We start from the raw sequence: 23,402 nt of genomic DNA, 5'->3' as shown, positions 1-23,402 counted from the left end.
CCGTTCCAGTTCCAACCCATCTTCTCTATCTGACCTTGACCAGTTACTCAACCTGTCTAAGCCACAGTTCCCTCATTATGTCAAGTAGAGATCACAAAAGCATCTATCCCAGAGGCCAACTGTTGAGAATATGCACCAAGGTGCTTAGCATGGTGCTGGCACACAGAATAAAAACTAGTGACTCTTTATTTAATAGCATTGATACCATATACTTTCTATCTACTTGCCAATGAATACTTTTTCTTTTTTTTTTAAGGAAACAGGTATATCTCTCACTCTACAAATTTCATTCACTGGACACAAGTTGAGAGACTGAGAAATCTGCAGCACACTTTCATGGCCACCATCATTTTGTAGTCCTGAACATATGGTCTTTTGCTTCTATATACTTCAGTTTCTAGTTTTGGGATTTATCTCCCTCTCCACTAGTCTACTTTCAAGCTACCAAGCTACCACCTCCTTCACCTCGACCACTGCCAAATCTTCAGACTTGGCTCCCTGGTTCATCTCTTACCTACCAACCTTCCAGGATCCATAGTACAGAATATTTTAAATACATAAATTAGATGATGCAATGCCCATTTAAGGTATTTCAATGGGTTACAGTAACAAAGAGAATCAAATGTGAGCCCTACTTATCTCTCTAGCTTCACCCCTTCGCACACTTCCTACTTCTAATATTCTTCTACCTGTTTACAAGGTTGGCTCAGGTGCCAAGTCATTCTGACCTCCCTGGATGAAGAAGTTGTCTCTCCTATGTTATTCCATTGCTTTTTTATTAATATATTCCTCATAGTTGAAAGGGCTTTATTGATTTAATATACTTTTAATGCTTGTCTCTCTAGACTGGAATGTAAATCCCATGAGAATAGAAATCTACTTTGCTTGCCTTGCTCACTAGATGCACTGTGGCAACTAGAACAGAGCCTGGCATATAATGGCTGATGAACGAGTGAATGAGTGAAGGAACACATGCGTGAATGAATAAGAATATCAGCCAGAGGGTCCATGTACACACTGTAGCAGCATTTTCCTTGTGATAAAGAGCATTTCGAGGCAAGTCTCTTTCGCCATCCTCACTTTACTTTTGGGTGTACCAGAAGACTTTTTAGCAAGAGGCAGTCAGTGTTGGGTCTGGCTAATCTACACCCATAGCCACTTATTGAGCTCTATAAAATATCATGTGTTTCAAATGATGTACAGTGAGTAATGGTTAGATAGCATCACTGATTCAATGGACATGAATCTGAGAAAACTCAGAGACAGAGTGGAGAACAGAGGAGTCTTGCATGCTACAGTCCATGGGTTTGTGAACAGTCTGACGTGAGTTAGCAACTGAACAACACAGTGTGTGAACTTCAGGATTCTCCACTCATTTTTTAACCCAGTTCTTTATGGAGTGCTGTTAAAATTACTGGGCAGTTCTGAGTGCTGTCAAACCAAATTGATAACTCAGTAAGGAAGATTCTGACCACCTATGTATGTCTGGCTCTGTGACATCTGTGGCAGGTTAAATGTAAGTCATTTAATTCAAGGGATTAGATCTGAAAGACAGAGTGCCTGAAGAACTATGGACGGAGGTTCGTGACATTGTACAGGAGGCAATGATCAAGACCATCCCCAAGAAAAAGAATTGCAAAAAGGCGAAATGGTTGTCTACAAATAGCTGAGCAAAGAAGAGAAGCTAAAGGCAAAGGAGAAAAGGAACGATATACCTATTTGAATGCAGAGTTCCAAAGAATAGCAAGGAGAGATAAGAAAGCCTTCCTCAGTGATGAGAAAGCCTTCCTCAGTGATCAGTGCAAAGAAATAGAGGAAAACAATAGAATGGGAATGACTAGAGATCTCTTCAAGAAAATTAGAGATTCCAAGGGAATATTTCATATGAAGATGGGCTCAATAAAGGGCAGAAATGGTATGGATCTAACAAAAGCAGAAGATACTAAGAAGAGGTGGCAAGAATACACAGAAGAACTGTACAAAAAAAATCTTCATGACCCAGATAATCATGATCGTGTGATCACTGACCTAGAGCCAGACATCCTGGAATGTGAAGTCAAGTGGGCCTTAGAAAGCATCACTATGAACGAAGCTAGTGCAGGTGATGGAATTCCAGTTGAGCTATTTCAAATCCTGAAAGATGATGCTGTGAAAGTGCTGCACTCAATATGCCAGCAAATTTGGAAAGCTCAGCAGTGGCCACAGGACTGGAAAAGGTCAGTTTTCATTCCAATCCCAAAGAAAGGCAATGCCAAAGAATGCTCAAACTACCACACAGTTGCACTCATCTCACGTGCTAGCAAAGTAATGCTCAAAATCCTCCAAATCATGTGTCAACAGTATATGAACTGGGAACTTCCCGATGTTCAAGCTGGATTTAGAAAAGGCAGAGGAACCAGAGATCAAACTGCCAACATCCACTGGATCATCAAAAAAGCAAGAGAGTTCCAGAAAAATATCTACTTTTGCTTTATTGATTATGCCAAAGCCTTTGACTGTGTGAATCACAACAAACTGGAAAATTCTGAAAAAGATGGGAATACCAGATCACCTGACCTGCCTCTTGATAAATCTGTATGCGGGTCAGGAAACAACAGTTAGAACTGGACATGGAATAATATACTGGTTCCAAGTCAGAACACAAGTACAGCAAGTTGTCACCTTGCTTGTTTAATTTAAATGCAGAGTACATCATGCTAAATGCCAGGCTGGATGAAGCACAAACTGGAATCAAGATTGTTGGGAGAAATATCAATAACCTCAGATACGCAGCTATTTGTAAGCCTTCCCCAGACAGCCATTTTGCTTTTTTGCATTTCTTTTCCATGGGGATGGTCTTGATCCCTGTCTCCTGTACAATGTCACGAACCTCATTCCATAGCTCATCAGGCACTCTATCTATCAGATCTAGGCCCTTAAATCTATTTCTCACTTCCACTGTATAATCATAAGGGATTTGATTTAGGTCATACCTGAATGATCTAGTGGTTTTCCCTACTTTCTTCAATTTCAGTCTGAATTTGGCAATAAGGACTTCATGATCTGAGCCACAGTCAGCTCCTGGTCTTGTTTTTGCTGACTGTGTAGAGCTTCTCCATCTATAGCAGAGACATTACTTTGCCAACAAAGGTTCGTCTAGTCAAGGCTATGGTTTTTCCTGTGGTCATGTATGGATGTGAGAGTTGGACTGTGAAGAAGGCTGAGCGCCAAAGAATTGATGCCTTTGAACTGTGGTGTTGGAGAAGACTGTTGAGAGTCCCTTGGACTGCAAGGAGATCCAACCAGTCCATTCTGAAGGAGATCAGCCCTGGGATTTCTTTGGAGGGAATGATGCTAAAGCTGAAACTCCAGTACTTTGGCCACCTCATGCGAAGAGTTGACTCATTGGAAAAGGCTCTGATGCTGGGAGGGATTGGGGGCAAGAGGAGAAGGGGACGACAGAGGATGAGATGGCTGGATGGCATCAGTGACTCGATGGACGTGAGTATGGGTGAACGCCGGGAGTTGGTGATGGACAGGGAGGCCTGGTGTGCTGCAATTCATGGGGTTGCAAAGAGTCAGACGCGACTGATCTGATCTGATCTGATCTGATCAGATACGTAGACGACACCACCCTTATGGCAGAAAGTGAAGAGGAACTAAAGAGCCTCTTGATGAAAGTGAAAGAGGAGGCTGAAAAGGTTGGCTTAAAGCTCAACTTTCAGAAAACTAAGATCATGGCATCCAGCCCCATTACTTCGTGGCAAACAGATGGGGAAACAATGAAAACAGTGAGAGACTTTATATTTTTGGGCTTCAAAATCACTACAGATGGTGACTGAAGCCAAGAAGTTAAAAGATGCTTGCTCTTTGGAAGGAAAGCTATGACCAACCTAGACAGCATATTAAAAAGCAGAAGCAATACTTTGCCAACCAAGGTCCATCTAGTGAAAACTATGGTTTTTCCAGTGGTTATGTATGGATGTGAGAGTTGGACTATAATGAAAGCTGAGTGCCAAAGAATTAATGCTTTTGACCTGTGGTGTTGGAGAAGACTATAGAGAGTCCCTTGGACAGAAAGGAGATCCAACCTGTCCACCCTAAAGGAAATCAGTCCTGAATATTCCTTGGCAGGACTGATGCGGAAGCTGAAACTCCAATACTTTGGCTACCTGATGTGAAGAATTGACTCATTTGAAAAGACCCTGATGCTGGGAAAGATTGAAGGCAGGAGAAGGGGATGATAGAGGATGAGATGGTTGGATGGCATCACTGACTTGATGGACATCAGTTTGAATGAGCTCCGGGTGTTGGTAATGGACAGGAAAGCCTGGCATGCTGCAGTCCATGGGGTTGCAAAGAGTCATACATGAATGAGTGACTGAACCGACCTGAACTGAAATGTAGGTCATAATACTTACTTTGACTTGAACTGGGGACTAAATCTTCATATACATAAAATAATTAAGAGACAAAAATTATATAATTAATGCACAAAACTGCCTGCCATGTATAATTAATTTAAAAGGCATTCAGCAAACAATGTAGCCCAGAGAAGACAGCTGTAGCCTATTTTGAACATGCACTCTAAATCTATTCTGTTTTATGGTGATGGATTTTATACTCATATGTTAGACAAGGATTTCAGTTTAAAAATAAGATGTCACATTTTTGACATACTCTTTCATTTTGAAAAAAATTCATTTACATTCTCCCACTTAATGGTCCCCATAATATTAATAACAGTCAACTTTCACTGAGTCCTCACTATATACCAGGCCCTAAGTGCTAAGTGATTATACATGGACTATCTCAGATAATACTCATAATACATCTATGAGGTATATAGTATAATAACACCCATTTTACAGATGAAGAAACTGAGGCATAGAAAAGTTGAGTAACTTGCTAAGTTCCCAAGTGGTGGAGCCAGAATTACAGTTCTGAGAGCCTGACTCTGAGTCCCTGCCCTCAGCCACCACACTATACTTGCCTCTTCCTATGTATGTTCCTAAGTCCTTTGTTACAGATAAACAAACAGTAAGGAAAATATAATGTTTTTTCTATCATTCCATGGTGACATTGCTGTTGAAATCTTGAGGTATCTGACATGGGAGGTACTTTTGTTCTCTTCTCTAACTGTACCCTCTTATCTAGTCCAGGAGTTCAAAGGTATAGGCAATCGGTACGCTGTTGGTTGCTCAGAAGTGGTAGTTCTCCTGGTACTGAATTATAGAACCTCAAGACCCTGCTCACATTTTCTTTTCCAAAGTCTTTTCCAAAGTTTCCTCCAAGCAAGACCGTCTCCCAAAGACCCTCAGGGGCACAATTTCTGACCTTAAAAACTCATTCTTACGGCTTTTTGAATGCTGCTATTTCCCAGCAAAAGGCATAGCAAATCTGTTCCTGGTTGATGTGTCCATTTCTATATTTCCCTGAAAATACTATTGTGAATGCTTTCTTGCTCAGCAAAATCTGTGAAATGTTTTATCTCCATCTACCCATGGGATGAGAGGCATGCTGTTTAAGCATCAGAAATCTTGAAAAAAAAAAAAAAAACAACTAGAACTTTCTTATGGAAAAAGGTAAAACTATATAACAATTCTACTACATCTCAAAACAGAAGTTGGAGAATCATAAACATTATAACAATTTTGGGGTATATTTTCTCTTCTTAATTGGGATTTAATTATGTTTAAGACCCATTATTTATTTCCTTTTGGAAATACAAGTCTGATTTTAATATAAAATGTAGGGAGATACTTGCATGTTAGATAAAGAAGATGGTGAACAATTTTCAACAATAGTGGATGACAGGGTCAGAAGCGGGAGTTAGAATTACTAAAATTACCAGCCCTTCACCCCGCTGCAAAATCACAAATGACATCAGCTTTTCCACAGTGAAGAAAAAAAAAGTTAGTTCTTGGTCTCCATCCCCTTTATATATAAATTCATCTTCTCAGACTGTCTTGGCAGATAAAAACATTTAATATTTCATGAGTGGAAACTATTTGAACTATGATTTGTTTACATGGCGAATAAGAGGCAGGGAAGATGAGGTTGCTAAAGACAATGACATTTTTATAGGGTCTGTTCACATTTCTGATTCTGATCCTAGAATTTACCAAGCAGAATCTCCTGCTGAAAAAGCACTAGGCAGTGTGTACTGTTATGCCTGCTGGGCTCCAAATCCAGTGGCACCTTCAGATTAATTTAGAAGAAACGTAACAGCTTTAGAAATCTCCCTTCTCAGTCAGTGAGCAGGAAAGACCCGCACATCCTCCTGACAGGAACGGAACAGTCCCATGAATCGTACCCCCTTATCATTTCTATTTAAACGAGGTAGAATTTCTGTTCATAACCTGCCTCAGCTGCCTCATTTCTCCAACTCCAATGTGTAAAATTAAAATCTGATAAAGGGAATGCTGTATTGGAGATTTTCATTAGCTCCAGAGCTGTCTAAGCTCCATTTAATTAAAAAAGGTTGCATCCAGCTGACTCATTCAATATGAAAATTATTTCGTGCTGCTTTTTTTTCAAACTGTGGGAAAGTGCAGCATGTTTTAGAAGGTTGGAGACATAGGAAACAAACAACCTCCTCAGAAGCAAAATTTTGGTTCCAGAGAAAATTCTTCTCTCTCTCTAAACATAAAGAAATGTGTTCACCTCTAGGGAGCCTGATAAGTACTAGTGGAGATCAGAAGTTGGTTTCAAGGAATAAAAAAGGAGAGTGCTTGATTTAAGGAAGAGGAGCAAGGGAGCGGTTAGAACAAAGACCCCACCGGAGAGTTGTTCTTCATTTGATTTTGGGCTCAAAGTCCTTTTTCTTGCACTGGGTTTTATTTAAGGATGCCTAGGTGGGACAGGGTATAAACACTCAGCAAAAGATCTGTAAGCTTCAAGACAGTGAAAATCCAGATTCCCTCAGGTGGAACTTGTTACTGCATAATCCTAGTCAAATGTTCTGACACTCTTAGGAGAAATATTTGGTCAGAAGTTTGTTCTGCAACCTAAGGAAAACAACTACTCTGAAAAACAGACAAAATCTCTCATGAAACTGCTTTCCCCCTGAAATATTTGAAGGATCTGGCATGAATGCCCACGTTATAACTGTTTTTAAACAGTGGGAGTTTTAGTATTTGCCTTTAAGGAAGTTCAATGCAAATCACAGGAAGTCAAATTATTTCCTTTCTTCCCACACTCAATTTGTACCAAAGGCTTAAAAAAAAACCAAACAGTACAAATATGAAAATTCTATTTCAAACAGTGTTTCCTCAATTTGGGGGTTTCAGGTGAAACACCTGGGGCTTGGTCAAAGGGATTGGGAAGATGAAGAGAGTAAACAAAGATCGCCTGTTGTCTGAGAAGAAATGATAGAGGCAGAATTGAACTTGGCCTCTCTCTGCTTTCTAACTCTGCTGAAGAAGCAATCATTGCAAGGGGAAGACAACAGAGGTTTATGTGGGTGGATCCTCTCACCATGGTCAGGTCCCTTCAGGGCCAGGCGGGTCTGATGATGGGGAAGAATCTCAAGCTTGACCTGGTCGGTGGTGTTGGCTAGGAACTGGGTTGCTTCTGCGAGCGTGCAGTACTCCATGCTGGTGCCGTCGATGGACAGGATGTGATCGCCCACGTGCAGAGCACCACACCTATGAGGAGGAGAAGATGATGGCGCACCTTCCTCTTTGGGTTATGACTTTCACGTCCTCATACTTAAAACTTCATACAGTTTTCATTTACTTAAGGGGAAAAGGAAATGCTTGAATGTCATAGGAAACACTACCTGTCAAATATTAACTATCTTGGGTATGAAAAGAAATGTAAAACCTTGTAGAAAATACAGAAAAACTCAAGGAAAGGTTTTTCCTTGTCCTTTATAAAAAATATATAATTTTTGGGGTAGCAGTGCTGAAAGTTGAGGGGAAGTGAGCAAGCAGAGGGAAGAATAGGAAAATGTTTTCCTTTGACTTTTTTTCTGTGATTTTTCTCCCCCTGAGTTTTTATATCTATAAATACGAGTTAGTAAATATTCAGAATGTAAAGATGGGACTCGCAGAATGGGAATTGGGTCATTTACGATTTTCTTGGGAGGATAACTTGGGAGAAAGATTCAGCTAGTGCTTGCTCGGAATCATCTCACACATGCTCCCAGATCACCAGTTCTTGATTATTTTGTTATTCTGGAGATAAACATTTATTAGTGCAAAAGCTCTCAAAGATGATGGAAATGAGGCAGGAGTCAAAGAGTAATCAAAGGACGCCTCTGTGGTGAGTGAGGGGGAAGCTGGGGAGCAGGAGGGGCGGGCTGCTACGCCTTGCTGAACTCAAGAGGCTGAGTGAGTTGGGAACAGCACACACAGCAGTCAGCATCTCGAGGTGCCAGTCAAGTGGACAGCTGCTTAAACTGCCTACCCTCTGCAACAGGACAGAAACAGAGGGAGAACGTGAAAGCATCCTGCACCACTGAACGGGAGGGCATCCCTGAATCCATCACTCTTAAATGCCTGAACGGAGCTAAGAGCACAGTAGAGCTACAGACTGACCACTACAGGGGTAGCCGCAGAGCATCAGAGTCAGAAGTTCACCAGGAAGGGCAGAAGAGGGATGGAGACATGCAGGGAGACTGGGCATTGGGGTAGATCTAAACACTTGCACGATGACCACAGTCTACTTCTCAGGACAAAAACATTTCAAGTCATCCCTCCCATCTAAAAATAAAATGCCACTTGGGTGCACCTGGAGTGCTTCAGCTATGGGAGGTGGGGGTTTTCTTACCAGGAGTGGTTAAATAATTTATTAGGTGGTAAGGTAGTCTTCCTCCCCCACCCCCACCCCTGCAATTTGTAAATCTATCAGAAGAAGAATTCGGGATAAAAGCCTGGCATTTTTATGTCATGAGAATGAACGATGTTTTGGGGGACCCTTGAATATAGTGAAACTCTAAGATTAACATACGTCAGTGGAGGGCCTTTCTTTAAAGACTATTATTTTTAAAATGTTGTTTTACTTCCTGAAGAAAAAAGGAATAAGATTGTATGGTGGCAGGATTTAATTGTTCACAATTCAAGAAACCACAGGACTTCTCTGCATGGAGCATCATAAAGATCTGCTTAGCTACCCTCAACCAAAAATGGGCTATTACTCTAGGACACAGTAGGTGAATGTACATAGTTGCTTGACTTTTTCTCATTTCTAAAGGCCACACCAAACATTCGGGTGAAGCAACATTACTTCACGCGGTAGCTGATAAGGAAGGTGAACTTTTAAGCTCTAGAATACTAACTTGTTTTGTATATGAAGCTTGTATAAACTGGCAGAAGAGCTGTTTTGTTTTACCTGTGTGTGCATGTGTGTAGGTATTACATATGTGTGTATACATATATGAATATATCTCTACATAGTTTAACACGCATGCAATTTGGAAAAGTAGGCACTTTCTATGACACTCACCTGTCTGCAATACTTGCAGATTTGATTTTGTCTATGACAATGACCTGTTTGTTACAGCACATTGAGGTAGTTAGGGCCACCCCAAGGCTGGCACCCGGAGTTTTGGCAACTTCAACTAGTAGTGGTCCGGATGCTGTTGCCACAGAATCTATGGAAGAAAATTTCAGAAAACAGAACACAATAAATAAGCAAACACAGAAAAAAGGTGGAGAAGGTTCAGTCTGGTGTTGATCTGTTAACGTTATTAAAACTTCAGATTTCCCTCCATTTAACATCTCCACGTCCAGTGAGTGGTAACTTCTTAGGGCATCTTTTAGGATGCCTGTTCTATCCAGCTAGTAGTACAGTAATATGTGCATGGGTTTACCTCTTCAATTAAAATTTAAGCTTCACATCAGTTGGGATAATGTCTTATGTTTCTTTATGCCCTCTACATTACTTGATATTGTGTGCATGCTAAATTGCTTGATACAGTGCCTGACAAATACTGGGTCTCTGAAGAAAGGTTTTAAAAATTAATTAACTCAGTAAACATCTTAGCACCTTCTATGGATGGATGGATAGATGGATGGATGGATGGGTGGGAAGGAAGGGTGAATAGACAATGTCTCTAAGTAGGCAAGTGGTAGGAAGGCATACACTTCCCAAGTGGCGCAGTGTTAAAGAGTCCGCCTGTCAATGCAGGAGACACAGAGATGCAGATTTGACCCCTGGGTGGGAAGATCTCCTGGAGTAGGAAATGGCAAACTGCTCCAGCATTCTTGTCTGGAAAATTTCAGACAAGAGGAGCTTGGCGGCCTATAGTCCATGGAGCTGCAAAGAGTCGGACACAACTGAGTGACTGAGCACACACACAAAGGAAGGCATAACCAAGTTAAATTGGTGAATCCTCTAGGTTTTCCTTATTCTGGATCTGATATACGGTCATCTCTCCCTCGGGTGCATGCTTTATTTTTAGCTTGGAATGCTCTTCATTCCTTCAACTGGTACTCACCCTTGGGGGTATAAACTTCAATTCCTCTGGGAAGCCTCTCCTGACTTATGATCTGGTGAGAACCTTTTGTCCTGCTATTTTCCTGCTTTGTTGCACAAATGCCATTCCTCTGATTTCTGCCGAACAGCAAGCTTGCTGTAAGGACAGAGCCTATGTTCTGTCCATCACAGCATCCTCAGTGCCTGGCATAGAGACTTGTGCATATATAGTTGTTGAATGAATGTATGGATAAACGAGACAATGCATGATGCTATTTAAAGCTCAGAAGAGGAAGAGATCATATGGGAAAGAGCCTTGGATGTGGATATAATACCTGTACTTCTTCTTTTCACAATATTTTGGTCATGGTAACACAGACCAGTTATAAAAACTAAGTCTGCTTGCTTACCTAGAAAGTGTTATCTTTACCTCAGCATTTACTACAATGGGAATCAATATATAGTTAAAGCATTTTACAAAGTGCTGTACACATAGAATATTATTGCATATTATGACCGCAAACCTTTGAATCATCTCATTTTTTAAGACTGTATATTTTCAATAGTATTTTTATGACTTTCTACTACTCTGGTGTTTGGTACTAATACAAGTTTTTTTTCCTGAAAGTATATCTTCATATCAACAAGCCAGCACTCAGATATGGTGAACTAGAAAGTGTATTCCTATAGTGAAGCTCAGACAGTATGTGCTGACTCTGGAAGCTGAAAGACCCCTGGGACAGAGTCATCTTCAGTCGCAGATGAAACAAGATATTTGTTAAATAAGGTAAATATGAGAACAGTCATGCCAACCACATTCATACTCCAGGCCTAAGGATTCTTGCATGCACTGTGTTTCTTAAATATCTAGTCCTAGAAAAAGTTAAGAGACCATTAGGGGCTGTATTTCTTCCTGTCAATTCCAGGGGAGAGTCTCACTAATAATAGCTGGGAGGACCCAAGGGTCTTAGTCCACTAAGAAGACTTTGTGATTCTGAAGTGTGCTGGCTATAATTTTCCCATGAATCTAACTCTATGGTGGTGGCTACTCTCAGGTTCTGCTCACCCTGCTGTGTTAACAGCCTGACCTTGGGCCATTGACAAGATCTGGCTTCTCTTCTCCTTGTTTCCCAGTTTGCTTCTCTCTAGTGCCTCTGTTGGTCATATGCTCCCCAGGGTCCTGCCTTACTCTCACCTTGGAGTTAATAGACAGCAGTCCCCAGGGCTATCTGAAACAGTGGTTTGCACCTCTTCTGCTTCACTGGGACCTCCTAGTAAAGAATTCTGGTCAGTCCTTGTCACCCATGTTTGAGTTATCCTTCCATCATGAATATAGGTGATTCTTCCTACTTCTCAGCTCTAATAGTCAAAGTGCTACTGCTACAACAAATGCACATAATCTGATGCCCATAGCTCCACTCCCAGGTCTGTTGTCCTTCTCTTCTTGGAGTTTGCTCCCTTGCAATGTCTCTTCCTGTTCAGGTTGAACCTCACATGAGCTCTGGCCTAGTGGAGTCTTTTCTGAGATTATCTTTACAGAGGAGGATTAATCTTTAGGAGGACTAATTTTAGAAGGACAGATATCCCAAAGACTTGATGGATTTTAACAGATAGCTTTGTAAGGAGACAATCATTTATATTCTTCCACATGCTTTTCTGTCTAAATATAAATTCATGGGGCTTCCCAGATGGAAGTAATACACTTTTCTGTTACTTATAACCTAATCTCTAAGACATGACAGAAACTGAGAACTGTTTCTTGGTATCCCATTTTTCCTTCTTTCTTAGTAATAAGCTTTCTAAGTTTTAGCTGACTGGATGGCTGCCCAGCTAAGGACAACACTTCCCAGCCTCCTTTCTGGTGAGATGCAGCCATGTGACAAAGTTCCAGCCAACAGGAAGTGAGCAGAAGTGAGACATGATACATTCTTAGAAAGAATGGTGGTGCCCTCCTCTGTCTCATTTTCCCCTTCTTGACGTTGCATTGTGGGCCCAGAACTGGTGACCATCTTCCACCATCAGACATGGGCATGGTGCCACTAGAGAGAGGACCTTAGATTCCTGAAATCATATCTCCAGAGACTGTTTACTCTCCCAAGAAATAAACTATCACATTTAAGCTAGTAAGGTAAGTGTGAATTTTTGTTGCCAGCTGAATCTTTATTCTGACAGGCCTTTTCACTTGAGTCTATCCCCCTCAAAATACCTTTCTTGAATTTTTATTCTAAGAAGCTACTATTAATAGCTATTTTCAGACATAAATTTTATAAAGCCACAATCAATCATGACCCAGTACACACACTAGGTTTTCATGTTTCTTAAAAGTATTACATCAGGATTAAAGATTAGTTTGTAAAGAGGTTATCAGCAGAGGTAAAAGTTATTTAAATATAAACTCTTACAGTGCTATTCTTTTTTTCTGGCCTATATATTTGTCAAGGTGTTAAAAATTTTATTTTTGTAAGGTTCTAATGTTCCAGTTACAGTGAAGAGTTAATATTAATTTTTTTCTCATAGGAAGAAATGATAGGAATGGGAACATTAAGAAACATAGAAAAAGGGTGTCATATTTTCTGCCATCATTAATTTAGAGGGGGAGAGAGACTGTACTCACAGCTGTTCTGGTGCACCTGTGGAATGGAAACTATTAATAGAAATAACAGTCTCTCTTTAAGTAGTACTTGCCCCATTAAGGCTTTGAAGGAACAACAAATGAAATATTTCCATTTAGGGCAGCCTAATGTGCAAGGAATGTTTTTTTTTTTTTTTTAATGGAAAGCTTCAGAACTCTGAAAAGAGAACCATAAACTCATGGTTAAAGGAAGAAGCAGTGTGATCCTAAGCTGGGCTCAGGTCTGGAGGCCTGGAGGTATGGTCCTAGTTACGCCACCAACTTACCATGTGGCCTGAGCCATCATCTCCCCTGTACCTCATTTTCTTCTGTAAAATTAGGGGACTTCAGTAAAAGCTCCCTAATCCTGATCATCTATGTCTCTTCAGAGAAATAGCAATGTTAGGTAAGGAAGAGCCTACTGGGCCTCAAAAATGAGAGAAGCCTGGTAAACTTTATGAAAATATGCAATAGCTGAATTTAAATTCCAGTATCCTGCTAATGAGACTTCCCAGGTGGTGCTGGTGGTAATGAACCTGTCTGCCAACGCAGGAGATGCAGGTGACACGGGTTCGCTCCCTGCTTCAGGAAGATCCCCTGGAGGAGGGCATGGCAATTCACTCCAGTATTCTTGCCTGGAGAATCCCATGGACAGAGAAGCCTGGCAGGCTACAGTCCATAGGGTCACTAAGAGTCGGACAGGACAGAAGAGACTGAGCACAGCACATCCTACTAATGGGGAGAAGAGGGGAGCTACAAGATATGAAAGTGAGTCTAGATAATTATTGTTTATCAAGATGGGATGCAAAATCTCAGACCCTTAAATATTTTGATGACAATGATAACATCCTTTAAAGACTGAGTTTGAGGGATTGTCCCTCATTGCATAGTATGAAGGACTTCTTAGGGCACAACTTTTAACTTTCTATCGAAACTGTGTCATATTGAGTTCTTAACTTATGCAGAAAAAAAATGATGAGGGAAAGAAGGTGCTTATCTTATGTAAAGATGACCATAGATTGTTGATAACTGTTTAAGGAATATGAGCTCAGCCCTCTGGTCTCTCTCTTTAGCAGCCTAGAATTTTACTTCACCATGATCACTCTCATTCATATGTCCAGCACACATTCAGAGTTCCTTTGTGGCTCAGCTGGTAAAGAATCCTCCTGCAATGAGGGAGACCTGGGTTTGATCCTTGGGTTGGGAAGATCCCCTGCAGAAGGGAAAGGCTACCCACTCCGGCATTCTGGCCTGGAGAACTGCATGGACTGTATAGAGTCGGACATGACTGAACAACTTTCATTCACTAGTACACATCCTTCACTGATACCTTGAACAATTCCTGAGTGTCTCATAAGCCCATCAGACACAACACACCCAAATGGACTGGCAAGTCCACCCCACTCCACTGGTTCTTCTCCAGGTCTCCTCCTAGTGAATGGCTCGTATTTTAATCCATTATGGAAACCAGAAATTCAGGAGTCGTCCCCAACTCCATCTTCTCCTCACTCTCACAGATCCCTCTTGATTCTAATTCCTAAACAGATTTCAATTTCATTCTTTCTTTCCATCTCCACAATCACCATTTCCATCCAAGTACCATTGTCTGATATATCCCAATCCTCCCATGGCTCCCACCTTCCCCAATCCAGATCCAATTTTTAAAAAAGTGCAGATCTCATCATGCTAGCCTATGCTTTAAAACCCTTCAACAGCCATTTTTATAACAGGGTAAAATATATTATCATAATCTTCAAGGACCTACAGGACCTGGCTCCTGCTTACCTCACCTGTTTTCTTTACCACCGTGCTGTTCTTGTTCTCTCTTGTTCTCCAGCTTCCTACTCCTCTTTCAATTCTTCAAAAACATTGCATACTTTCCTGCCTCTGGTCCCTTATATATACTATTCCATCTGGAATTCTCCAGCTCCTGGTCCCTGCATCACCTGCTTCTTTACCACTGCTCTGCTCAAACGTCACTTCTGCAGGAAGCCTGCCCTGCCCTGCAAACCACATCAACCTGCCTGCCATATGCTTTAATAGCATCACTATGCTTTCCCTTCACTGCACATCTAATAAATGTGACTCAACAATTAGTCGTTCAATTACCTCTTTGCTCTTTGATGAATAATGTAAGCTCCATGCTGTAGGGGTTGTGTATGTCTTCCTTATGACTGTGACTCTCTACAGTATCTATACAGCTTCTATGTAAACAGTAGGTGCTCAATGTGATCTGTTGATGGAATGAGTGAAAGAATGAAGGCCTAGTATTTTATTCAAGATGCAATGCTAGCAATAGTCATGATGCAGACATTTAAGTCACATTCTTGTGCTTGAGAGTTCTTAGTGTGGTTGAAATCATGTTAACCCCATTATTAAATCCTTTGAATGGCTGTTCTTGTAACAGAGTGCCTACGCATACCCGGATGATGTTGATGAGGAGGGATATTTTTCCTTTGTCTAAATTCTAACCTGCATAATGATCTGTAGGTTAGATCATTATGAGGCACTGAATATTATGAGGCATTGAATGCCTCATAATACTGGACTGAGAAGTGTTTGAATTTATCTGATAGAAAAAGAATTAGAGAACAGCCTACTGGAAGAAAGTCAACCCACCTTCTTCCAGATGGAACTTGAACTTACTGGTCATTTCCCATCTATAAGTGTGTATAGCACACTCTGGGAGTTGGTGATGGATAGGGAAGCCTGGAGTGCTGCAGTCCATGGGGTCGCAAAGAGTTGGACATGACTGAGCGACTGAACAACAACACAGCAGCTAGAAATGGCCAAGTAAATGAGCTACCCCTAGGATTATGAGCTCTTAAAAGAGACTGGCATTACTCAGGGACAAATGGTTCTGGAGCTTCAAAGGAGGATATCCTTATTTGTACATATCTCTTACTCAACTTCCTTCCACAAAGGTCTGGAGGCTGCTTGCTTTAAACAAACAAAGAAACAAATGTAATATAAAGGAGCAATCAGGAAGAGTAAAAAGACCTAAGAACACCTTGCCCACAAGGGTTAATAGAGATGCTTTGACTGAATTACAAAAATGACTTTAAATTTCAGGGAAATCCACAGAGATAGAAAGTAGATTGGTAGCTGCCAGGGATTGGGGGCAGAGGGGACTAGAGAGTGACTGTTCAGAACCAGGCAGATACCATTTTAGAACCAGGCAGAGCTGATGGTAGCATGACACTGTGAATGTAGTAAACGCTACTGAATTTTAGACTTTAAGTGGTTAATTATACGTTATGTGAATTTTGTTACAATTAAAAAATACGACTAAACTTCCTGGAAACCACGGTCAATCCTGCACTGTTGGAAAAGAGGAGGTCTTCTAGTCCCTACAGTGGAAATAAAGACTCTACAAGACTCTTGTAGCAGGGAGCTCTAAAAGATATCTTTTCCGTGGAATTGTGTAAGTGTCAGTTGCTCAGTCATTTCCGATTCTTTGAGACCCCATGGACTGTAGCTCACCAGCATCCTCTGTAGATGGAATTCTCCAGGCAAGAATACTGAAGTGGCCATTCCCTTCTCCAGGGGATCCTCTCCACCCAAGGACTGAACCTGGACCTCCTGCATTGCAGGCAGATTCTTTGCCACAGAGCCACCAGGGAAGCCCATATATATTAACAGATAGTGCTGATATAATGGGGTGATGTCCTCAATGTATTTTCATAATGGCTGTTTCTTGAGGCATATGATTAAAAAGCAAATCAGTGATGCTGTCTCTATAATGAGACAAGATAATGTGATGGTCCACTTAATCAAAAGACAGACCCCAGGGCAGATAGATTGGCTCTCTCTCTAGGGACCTACCTAAATAGCAATCTTTTACCTTACTTCAGATTTCCAGCAAAAGCTGGATACTAGATAATTCAAATGGTCCTCTGTGAGGAGACCCTGGTATGCTGGCTTTCATATACATGACTTAGACCAGATCCAAATGCTCTGGCCATCGCATGAGTCAGAGGAAGGATTCATGTAGTCTCAGGAGGCTGGGGAAACCTAATTAGACTCTTGCCAAGATAGAAGATCACCCACTTCATATTCTCACACAACTGGGCTTTCTAAGTCTGCAGGTTACATCATCATTCCTGCAACAACATGAATTTTAAAATACATTTATTGACTATTATTTATATATTCCAGGAACCTCAGAAGGCACTGGGGACTCAAACATGAAAATATATTATCCCTTCCTTCACATAACCCCTTGGGGCCCATGCCAATAAGACAGAGGAGTGGGATAGAACTTTTGGATTCCACTCCAGTACTCTTGCCTGGAAAATCCCATGGATGGAGGAGCCTGGTAGGTTGCAGTCCATGGGGTCGCTAAGAGTTGGACACGACTGAGCGACTTCACTTTAACTTTTCACTTTCATGCACTGGAGAAGGAAATGGAGACCCACTCCAGTGTTCTTGCCTGCAGAATCCCAGGGACGGGGAGCCTGGTGGGCTGCCGTCTATGGGGTCGCACAGAGTCGGACACAACTGAAGCGACTTAGCAGCAGCAGCATGCCTACAAAAATCTGTCTAGCCAAGGCTATGGTTTTTCCAGTAGTCATGTATGGATGTGAGAGTTGGACTGTGAAGAAAGCTGAGCACCGAAGAATTGATGCTTTTGAACTGTGGTGTTGGAGAAGACTCTTGAGAGTCCCTTGGACTGCAAGGAGATCCAACCAGTCCATTCTAAAGGAGATCAGCCCTGGGTGTTCTTTGGAAGGAATGATGCTAAAGCTGAAACTCCAGTACTTTGGACACCTCATGCGAAGAGTTGACTCATTGGAAAGGACTCTGAGGCTGGGAGGGATTGGAGGCAGGAGGAGAAGGGGACGACAGAGGATGAGATGGCTGGATGGCATCACCGACTTGATGGATGTGAGTCTGAGTGAACTCCGGGAGTTGGTGATGAACAGGGAGGCCTGGTGTGCTGCGATTCATGGGGTCGCAGAGTTGGACACAACTGAGCAACTGAACTGAACTGAACTGAACTGAACTGATGGAAATTTATTCTGATGAACCTCATGAGGTTTCTACTTTTTCTTAAACTACAGGACACATAATGTTTGCAATCCTCCCAAACCCTATGAAAACTTTAATACAGTAAGAGTCAAGATGCTTATAAAATACTGGGTTATCTAATAGGATATGGTTTCCAGCTTTCTAGGAAGATTTACTCAAGTATGTCCACAAGTATATCAGGTATGACACCACCCACAGAAGGTGATTGAAGCTCCCTGTCCATAGGACTGTCCAGAGAAAGGCAATTATTACCAAGTATCTATGGTACAGGGCTTCCCTGGTGGCTCAGATAATAAAAAATCTGCCTGCTGTGTGGGAGACCTGGGTTCAATCCCTGTGTTGGGAAGATAACGTGGAGAAAGAATTGGCAAGCCACTCCAGTATTATTGCCTAGAGAATCCCATGGACAGAAGAACCTGGTGGGCAAGAGTCCATGGGGTTGAAAAGAGTTGGACATGACCAAGTCACACACACACACACACACACACACACACACACATATGGTACAAGTCAAAGGAATGGCGATGATATGAGACCTATGGGGGTCTGAGGAGACTGAGCATGGTGAGCTGGAATGCTCAAGATGAGCTTCTTAGTTGAGAAGCTGAATGCTTCTCAGCTACCTTTATCTTAATGGGCTCTAGGAAAACAAAACTATTTTAAGTGAGTACTGCTTTCCAGAATTACCCATGTGGCAGTTACTCTCCGCATCACAGAAGAGGATCTACAAATGCTCACGTTTAATTGATCATTAGCCTTTTCTAGCAATTGTTTTCCATAATACATGTTTCCACACAGCAACGTCAGGAAGCCCATACCGCCTTGTGGTATTAAGCCGAGTTCCCTCGCTGCCATCCAGCTCCATCCACAGAGGGTCTGATGAGAAGCCAGAGTCCAAAAGCCCTGGCTTTATTCCAAGATGTCTAATAAGATGCATAGGAAGAATAAAAGCGAGCAGACAGGGTAGATGAATGGGGCCCCCTTATTAAAGAAAGTGCAAGAGAAAAAAATGGACTGTGTCAAAATGAGAAAAACTAACAGAAGAAAAATCAGGAAGAAATAATCAAGAGCCCATCCCCTGACAGAAGATTAGTTTATTCTGCTGAAGTGAAGCATGGCTGAGAAAAATGGATCATGTAGATATAAATTATTCATGGTTAAAGACGTCTCAGTCATTAAGATATTTACACCCTGAGTGAAGCCTTGCACGCTGTGTTGATTTATGGGCTACATAATTACATAAGATACGCTGATGACTGTTTGCATGGGAAACACTTTGGATTTTTTATTTTGTTAATCAGTTTTCCCACTTTGAGCCCAGCATTTCAATCAGAGCTCCAGGCTTGATTAGAACCTCCCAGGGGTGGTAAAAAGACTCCTTGGTAATAGTAGTTTTGTCGGCTGTACATTCCTTCAGATAAAAAGTACCTTTGGGGGGCTTTTCAAATTACCCATTAGTTAAAAGTATTTTTATCAGTGATATCCTCTTCAAATAATGCTACTAATAATTTCAACCCTTTTCAGATGAGCAAAACTCTAATAAATATTTCTTAACTTAAAAAATTGCTGGTTTGGTTTTGTCAATTGAAATTCACTACTCAGAAAATACACCCATACAACAAAAAGTATACCTTCTGTATTCAAATGAGCTTTATCTGAAATTCTAAGTTTTTCTTGGGAAGTTAAAGGGACCATCTTGAATGCAGTTATTGTACTGAAAGAAGAGTCCAAACAATGCAAGTAGAATTCAATAATACACCCATGTTAACTTGAGTTTGGCTAAAGCATGGTTGATGATTACTTTCATTCTCTGCAGCAGCCTCACCCTAGTAATTTTATTTGGAATATCTTGACACTGCCCCTTCCATTTTATGGGACTCATCTTTCTTTTGCACCTGGATTATTGGCCTATACTGCTTTTAAATTTTTTACTAAGTATAATAAACATAGGGCTTCCCAGGTGGCACTGTGGTAAAGAATCTGCCTGCCAATGCAGGAGATGCAAGAGAAGTGGGTTTGATCCCTGGGTTGGGAAGATTCCCTAGAGTAGAAAATGGCAACCTGCTCCAGTATTCTTGCCTTGGAAATTTCATGGAAAGAGAAGCCAGGTGGACTAGAGGCCATGGGGTTGCAGAGAGTCAGACACGACTGAGGGACTGAACACAGCACACGTGACAAACATGTGGAGAATGCATAAATCTTAAGTTTGAAGCCTGAGAGGTTTCCATAAACTGTGTTTATTTTCATAAACAGACCTGTGTAACCAGACCTAGAAATAGAACAATACCAGCATCAAAGAATCCCTGCATCACATGTTCCTTTAAATCACCTCCCTGACCCACAGGTAACCGCCATCTTGACATCTAGCAGCATAGGTTAGTGTGTATATGTGTTAGTCGCTCTGTTGTGTCCGATTCTTTGCGATGCCGTGGACCCTGCCAGGCTCCTCTGTCCATGGGATTCTCCAGGCAAGAATACTGGAGTGGGTTGCCATGCTCTCCTCCAGGGGATCTTCCCAACCCGGGGATCGAACCCACAGCTCTTAATGGCTCCTGCATCGGCTGGTGGATTCCTTACCACTAGCGCCACCTAGGAAGCCCTCTTTTACAAATTGCACAAATCTCTCTGTTTCCAACTTTCTATTAGGTTGTCTGGCTTATTGGTTTGTGGGAATTAAAACAAACAAACATAATCTGATATGAGTCTTTTTTTCGATATTTGTTGTACAAATATATCTTCCCTCTCTGTAACTTACCATTTCAGATTCTTAATGGAGTCTTTTTATGAAGGGAAGTTCTTATTCTTTTTTTTCCTATGGTTAGTGCTTTGTGTTCTCGTTAAGAAATCTTTGCTTGCTATAAAGTCATGATGATGTTCTCCTAGACTTTTTTTTTTTTTTTGCCAGATTTACTATTTAATTTTCACATTTAGATCAGCAATCTATCTGGAATTGATTTCTGTGTATGGTGTGGGATAAGGAGAGTCACCATATATTTTCTCCACCTGGGTATAGCTTACCCATCATCATTTTTTGAAAAGATCGCTTTTCTTCAGTGTGTTACAAAGTCACTTGTGTCATAAATTAGATGACTACGTACCTACAGTTCTGTTTCTGCTCTGTTTCATTGATCAATCTGTCTGTCCTTATGGCAGGATGATGCCGTCTTAATTACTTCAGCTTGTTAATAGATCTTGGTACCTTGTAGTATGAGTTCTCTGGTTATTTTTCTTTAAGACGGTCTTGGCTTTTCCTGGTCTTTTATAGAGTAATGTATTATTACGTATTTAGTTCAAGGGAAACTAGAACACATTTGTTAAATAAGTGAGAGAGTTAAGGCTCCTGGCTAAGTGAGTAATAACATATGAAATAATCATGTTAGAATTTACATGGTGAGTTTCAGTATTAAAATTGATAGTCTGACTTAGTTTTTATAGATATTTAACCTTTTTTTTTTTTTTAGAATACTAACAAAATCTTCCAATTTAAATTTCTAGGGCTCAGTACTTCCCTGGTGGTCCAGTGGCGAAGATTCCATGTTCCCAATGCAGAGGGCCCAGGTCTGATCCCTGGTCAGGGAACTAGATCCCACATGCTGCAACTAAGACACCCAGTGCAGCCAAATAAATAACTATTTTAAAAAACTTCCTAGGGCTCTAATTTTATCCTACAGAGAAAAATGATAAAGAGTTTTTATACTTTTAAAAGAGAGGGTGAGAAAAATCAGGTCACAAATTCCTTACAGAGGTTTTTGGGCTTAGGCCCAGTGACCTGGGCACTCCTTGTAAACAAGGTTGTGCCCCTTTCCTGCACAAGCTCTGGAAGCTTGCATTTCCATTGTCAGTACCAATGTGAGGACTTTTTTTTTCTTTTTTTTAAGGGCATAATTCTGTGTACCAGGAGCAAGCTTTCAGCAAACTCAGAAGGTTTACATCCTACTTGCTGTAAAAAGCATAAACAGCCAGGCGAAGCTGGCATTTAAGTGACTGATACCAATGGGAAAATAGAAACATCAGGCACAGAGTGAAAAATCCTTTGGCCTGGTTATTTAAGTGATGTGGCATATATACATGGCCATTGCACAGTCATCATATTCCATAGCATCGTTTTCCAGAAAGCCTGATTCCTCCTCCATCTAAAAACAGTCAGTGTCAGGTTTTTCTGAGTTGGATGAGTGAACCCCACAGGAAATGGGATGAGCCTCCACTAGGTTGTGCTGAGGCAGAGAAACTACTTAAGTAGGAGTGAGTGCCTGCAAGATAGATAAAGAATTCTTACTACTAAGGGTTCTTAATCTCCCAGGACTGGGAGGGAACTGTCAGTCAGAAGAGTTAATGGCTTAATGACAAGACTCAGGCTCTCCTTGGCCCCCTGTGCTAGGTCTGGTTTTATGGTTACATTTGAAAAACGCATTCTAGTTCTCTAGGAACAGATCTGAAATAGACAAATGAATACAAACTATGCAGACATCCTAAAAGGCAGTTTACTTGTAAGGTGTCAAAAAGAATGGACTATACGGTCCATGGAATTCTCCAGGCCAGGATACTGGAGTGGGTAGCCTTTCCCTTCTCCAGGGGATCTTCCCAACCCAGGGATCAAACCCAGGTCTCCCTCATTACAGGTGGATTCTCTACCAGCTGAGCCAAAAGGAAGCCAAGAAATATTTAAAGTATATGTATTTCTTGACTAACCTTTAGCTTGACTGGAAGGAAATGCAATATTTAAAAAAAAAAAAAAAAAACACCCAACATGGGGCAAATGTACAGGTCCAAAGAAATGGTTAGATTTAAAAAATGAAAAATTTGATTACTATGTATTAAAATGACCAATGCCATGTCAATGAAGAAGCAAAGAAAGCCTGATCAGGGCATCAACAGAGCAGAGGCACTAAGAGGGTCCCCAGCTTGGGTCAACGTGACCACTGGATGGAAATACTAGTCTCACTGGCCAGTGTCTTGAATCCTGTAGGCCCTCAATAATACTCATTTATTAGTCATAAAGTAAATGAAATTTTAAATAGAAAATGTGACATATGGTTGGAAGGGATACAAAATAAGTAGGATGTCACAATCAGGATCTAAAAAAGTTTAGACAGGTTGGAATGATGGGTGGATATTTAGAAATTATTTTTAACAGGTGTACGATGATGTGCCTTATGTTTTTACTGTAAGTTATAGTTTACAAGGTGATTTCACGTATTTCACCTTGTTTTGTTTGTCACAACAGCTCTCTGGTACAGGCCCGGGCATTTGAAACACTCTGCAAGTGATTCCATCATGCGGCGAGGGTGCAGGGCTCTTGTTTGGGGATATAGGCTTGATGGGCAGGAAGATATTGGTTATCAGAGGTGTTCAAGTAGAG

General features: G+C 41.2%; 1 protein-coding gene across 5 annotated transcripts in view; it reads right to left on the bottom strand.

The window, feature by feature from the left end:
* The window catches only part of GRIP1 (glutamate receptor interacting protein 1), a 305,928-nt gene that overhangs the window by 108,363 nt on the left and 174,163 nt on the right, over window positions 1-23,402 (bottom strand). For all 5 annotated transcript variants that reach the window (XM_061416574.1, XM_061416570.1, XM_061416571.1 and 2 more), the window contains 2 exons: window positions 9,430-9,577; window positions 7,459-7,628 (listed from right to left, as the gene is read on the bottom strand). In XM_061416574.1, coding sequence (XP_061272558.1) covers window positions 7,459-7,628; window positions 9,430-9,577 — 318 coding nt within the window. The remainder of the gene's footprint in view (window positions 1-7,458; window positions 7,629-9,429; window positions 9,578-23,402) is intronic.

Source organism: Bos javanicus, chromosome 5, assembly GCF_032452875.1.
Source record: "Bos javanicus breed banteng chromosome 5, ARS-OSU_banteng_1.0, whole genome shotgun sequence".
In the NCBI taxonomy this organism is placed as follows: Eukaryota; Metazoa; Chordata; class Mammalia; order Artiodactyla; family Bovidae; genus Bos; species Bos javanicus.
This window is presented reverse-complemented; position numbering and strand designations above follow the sequence as displayed.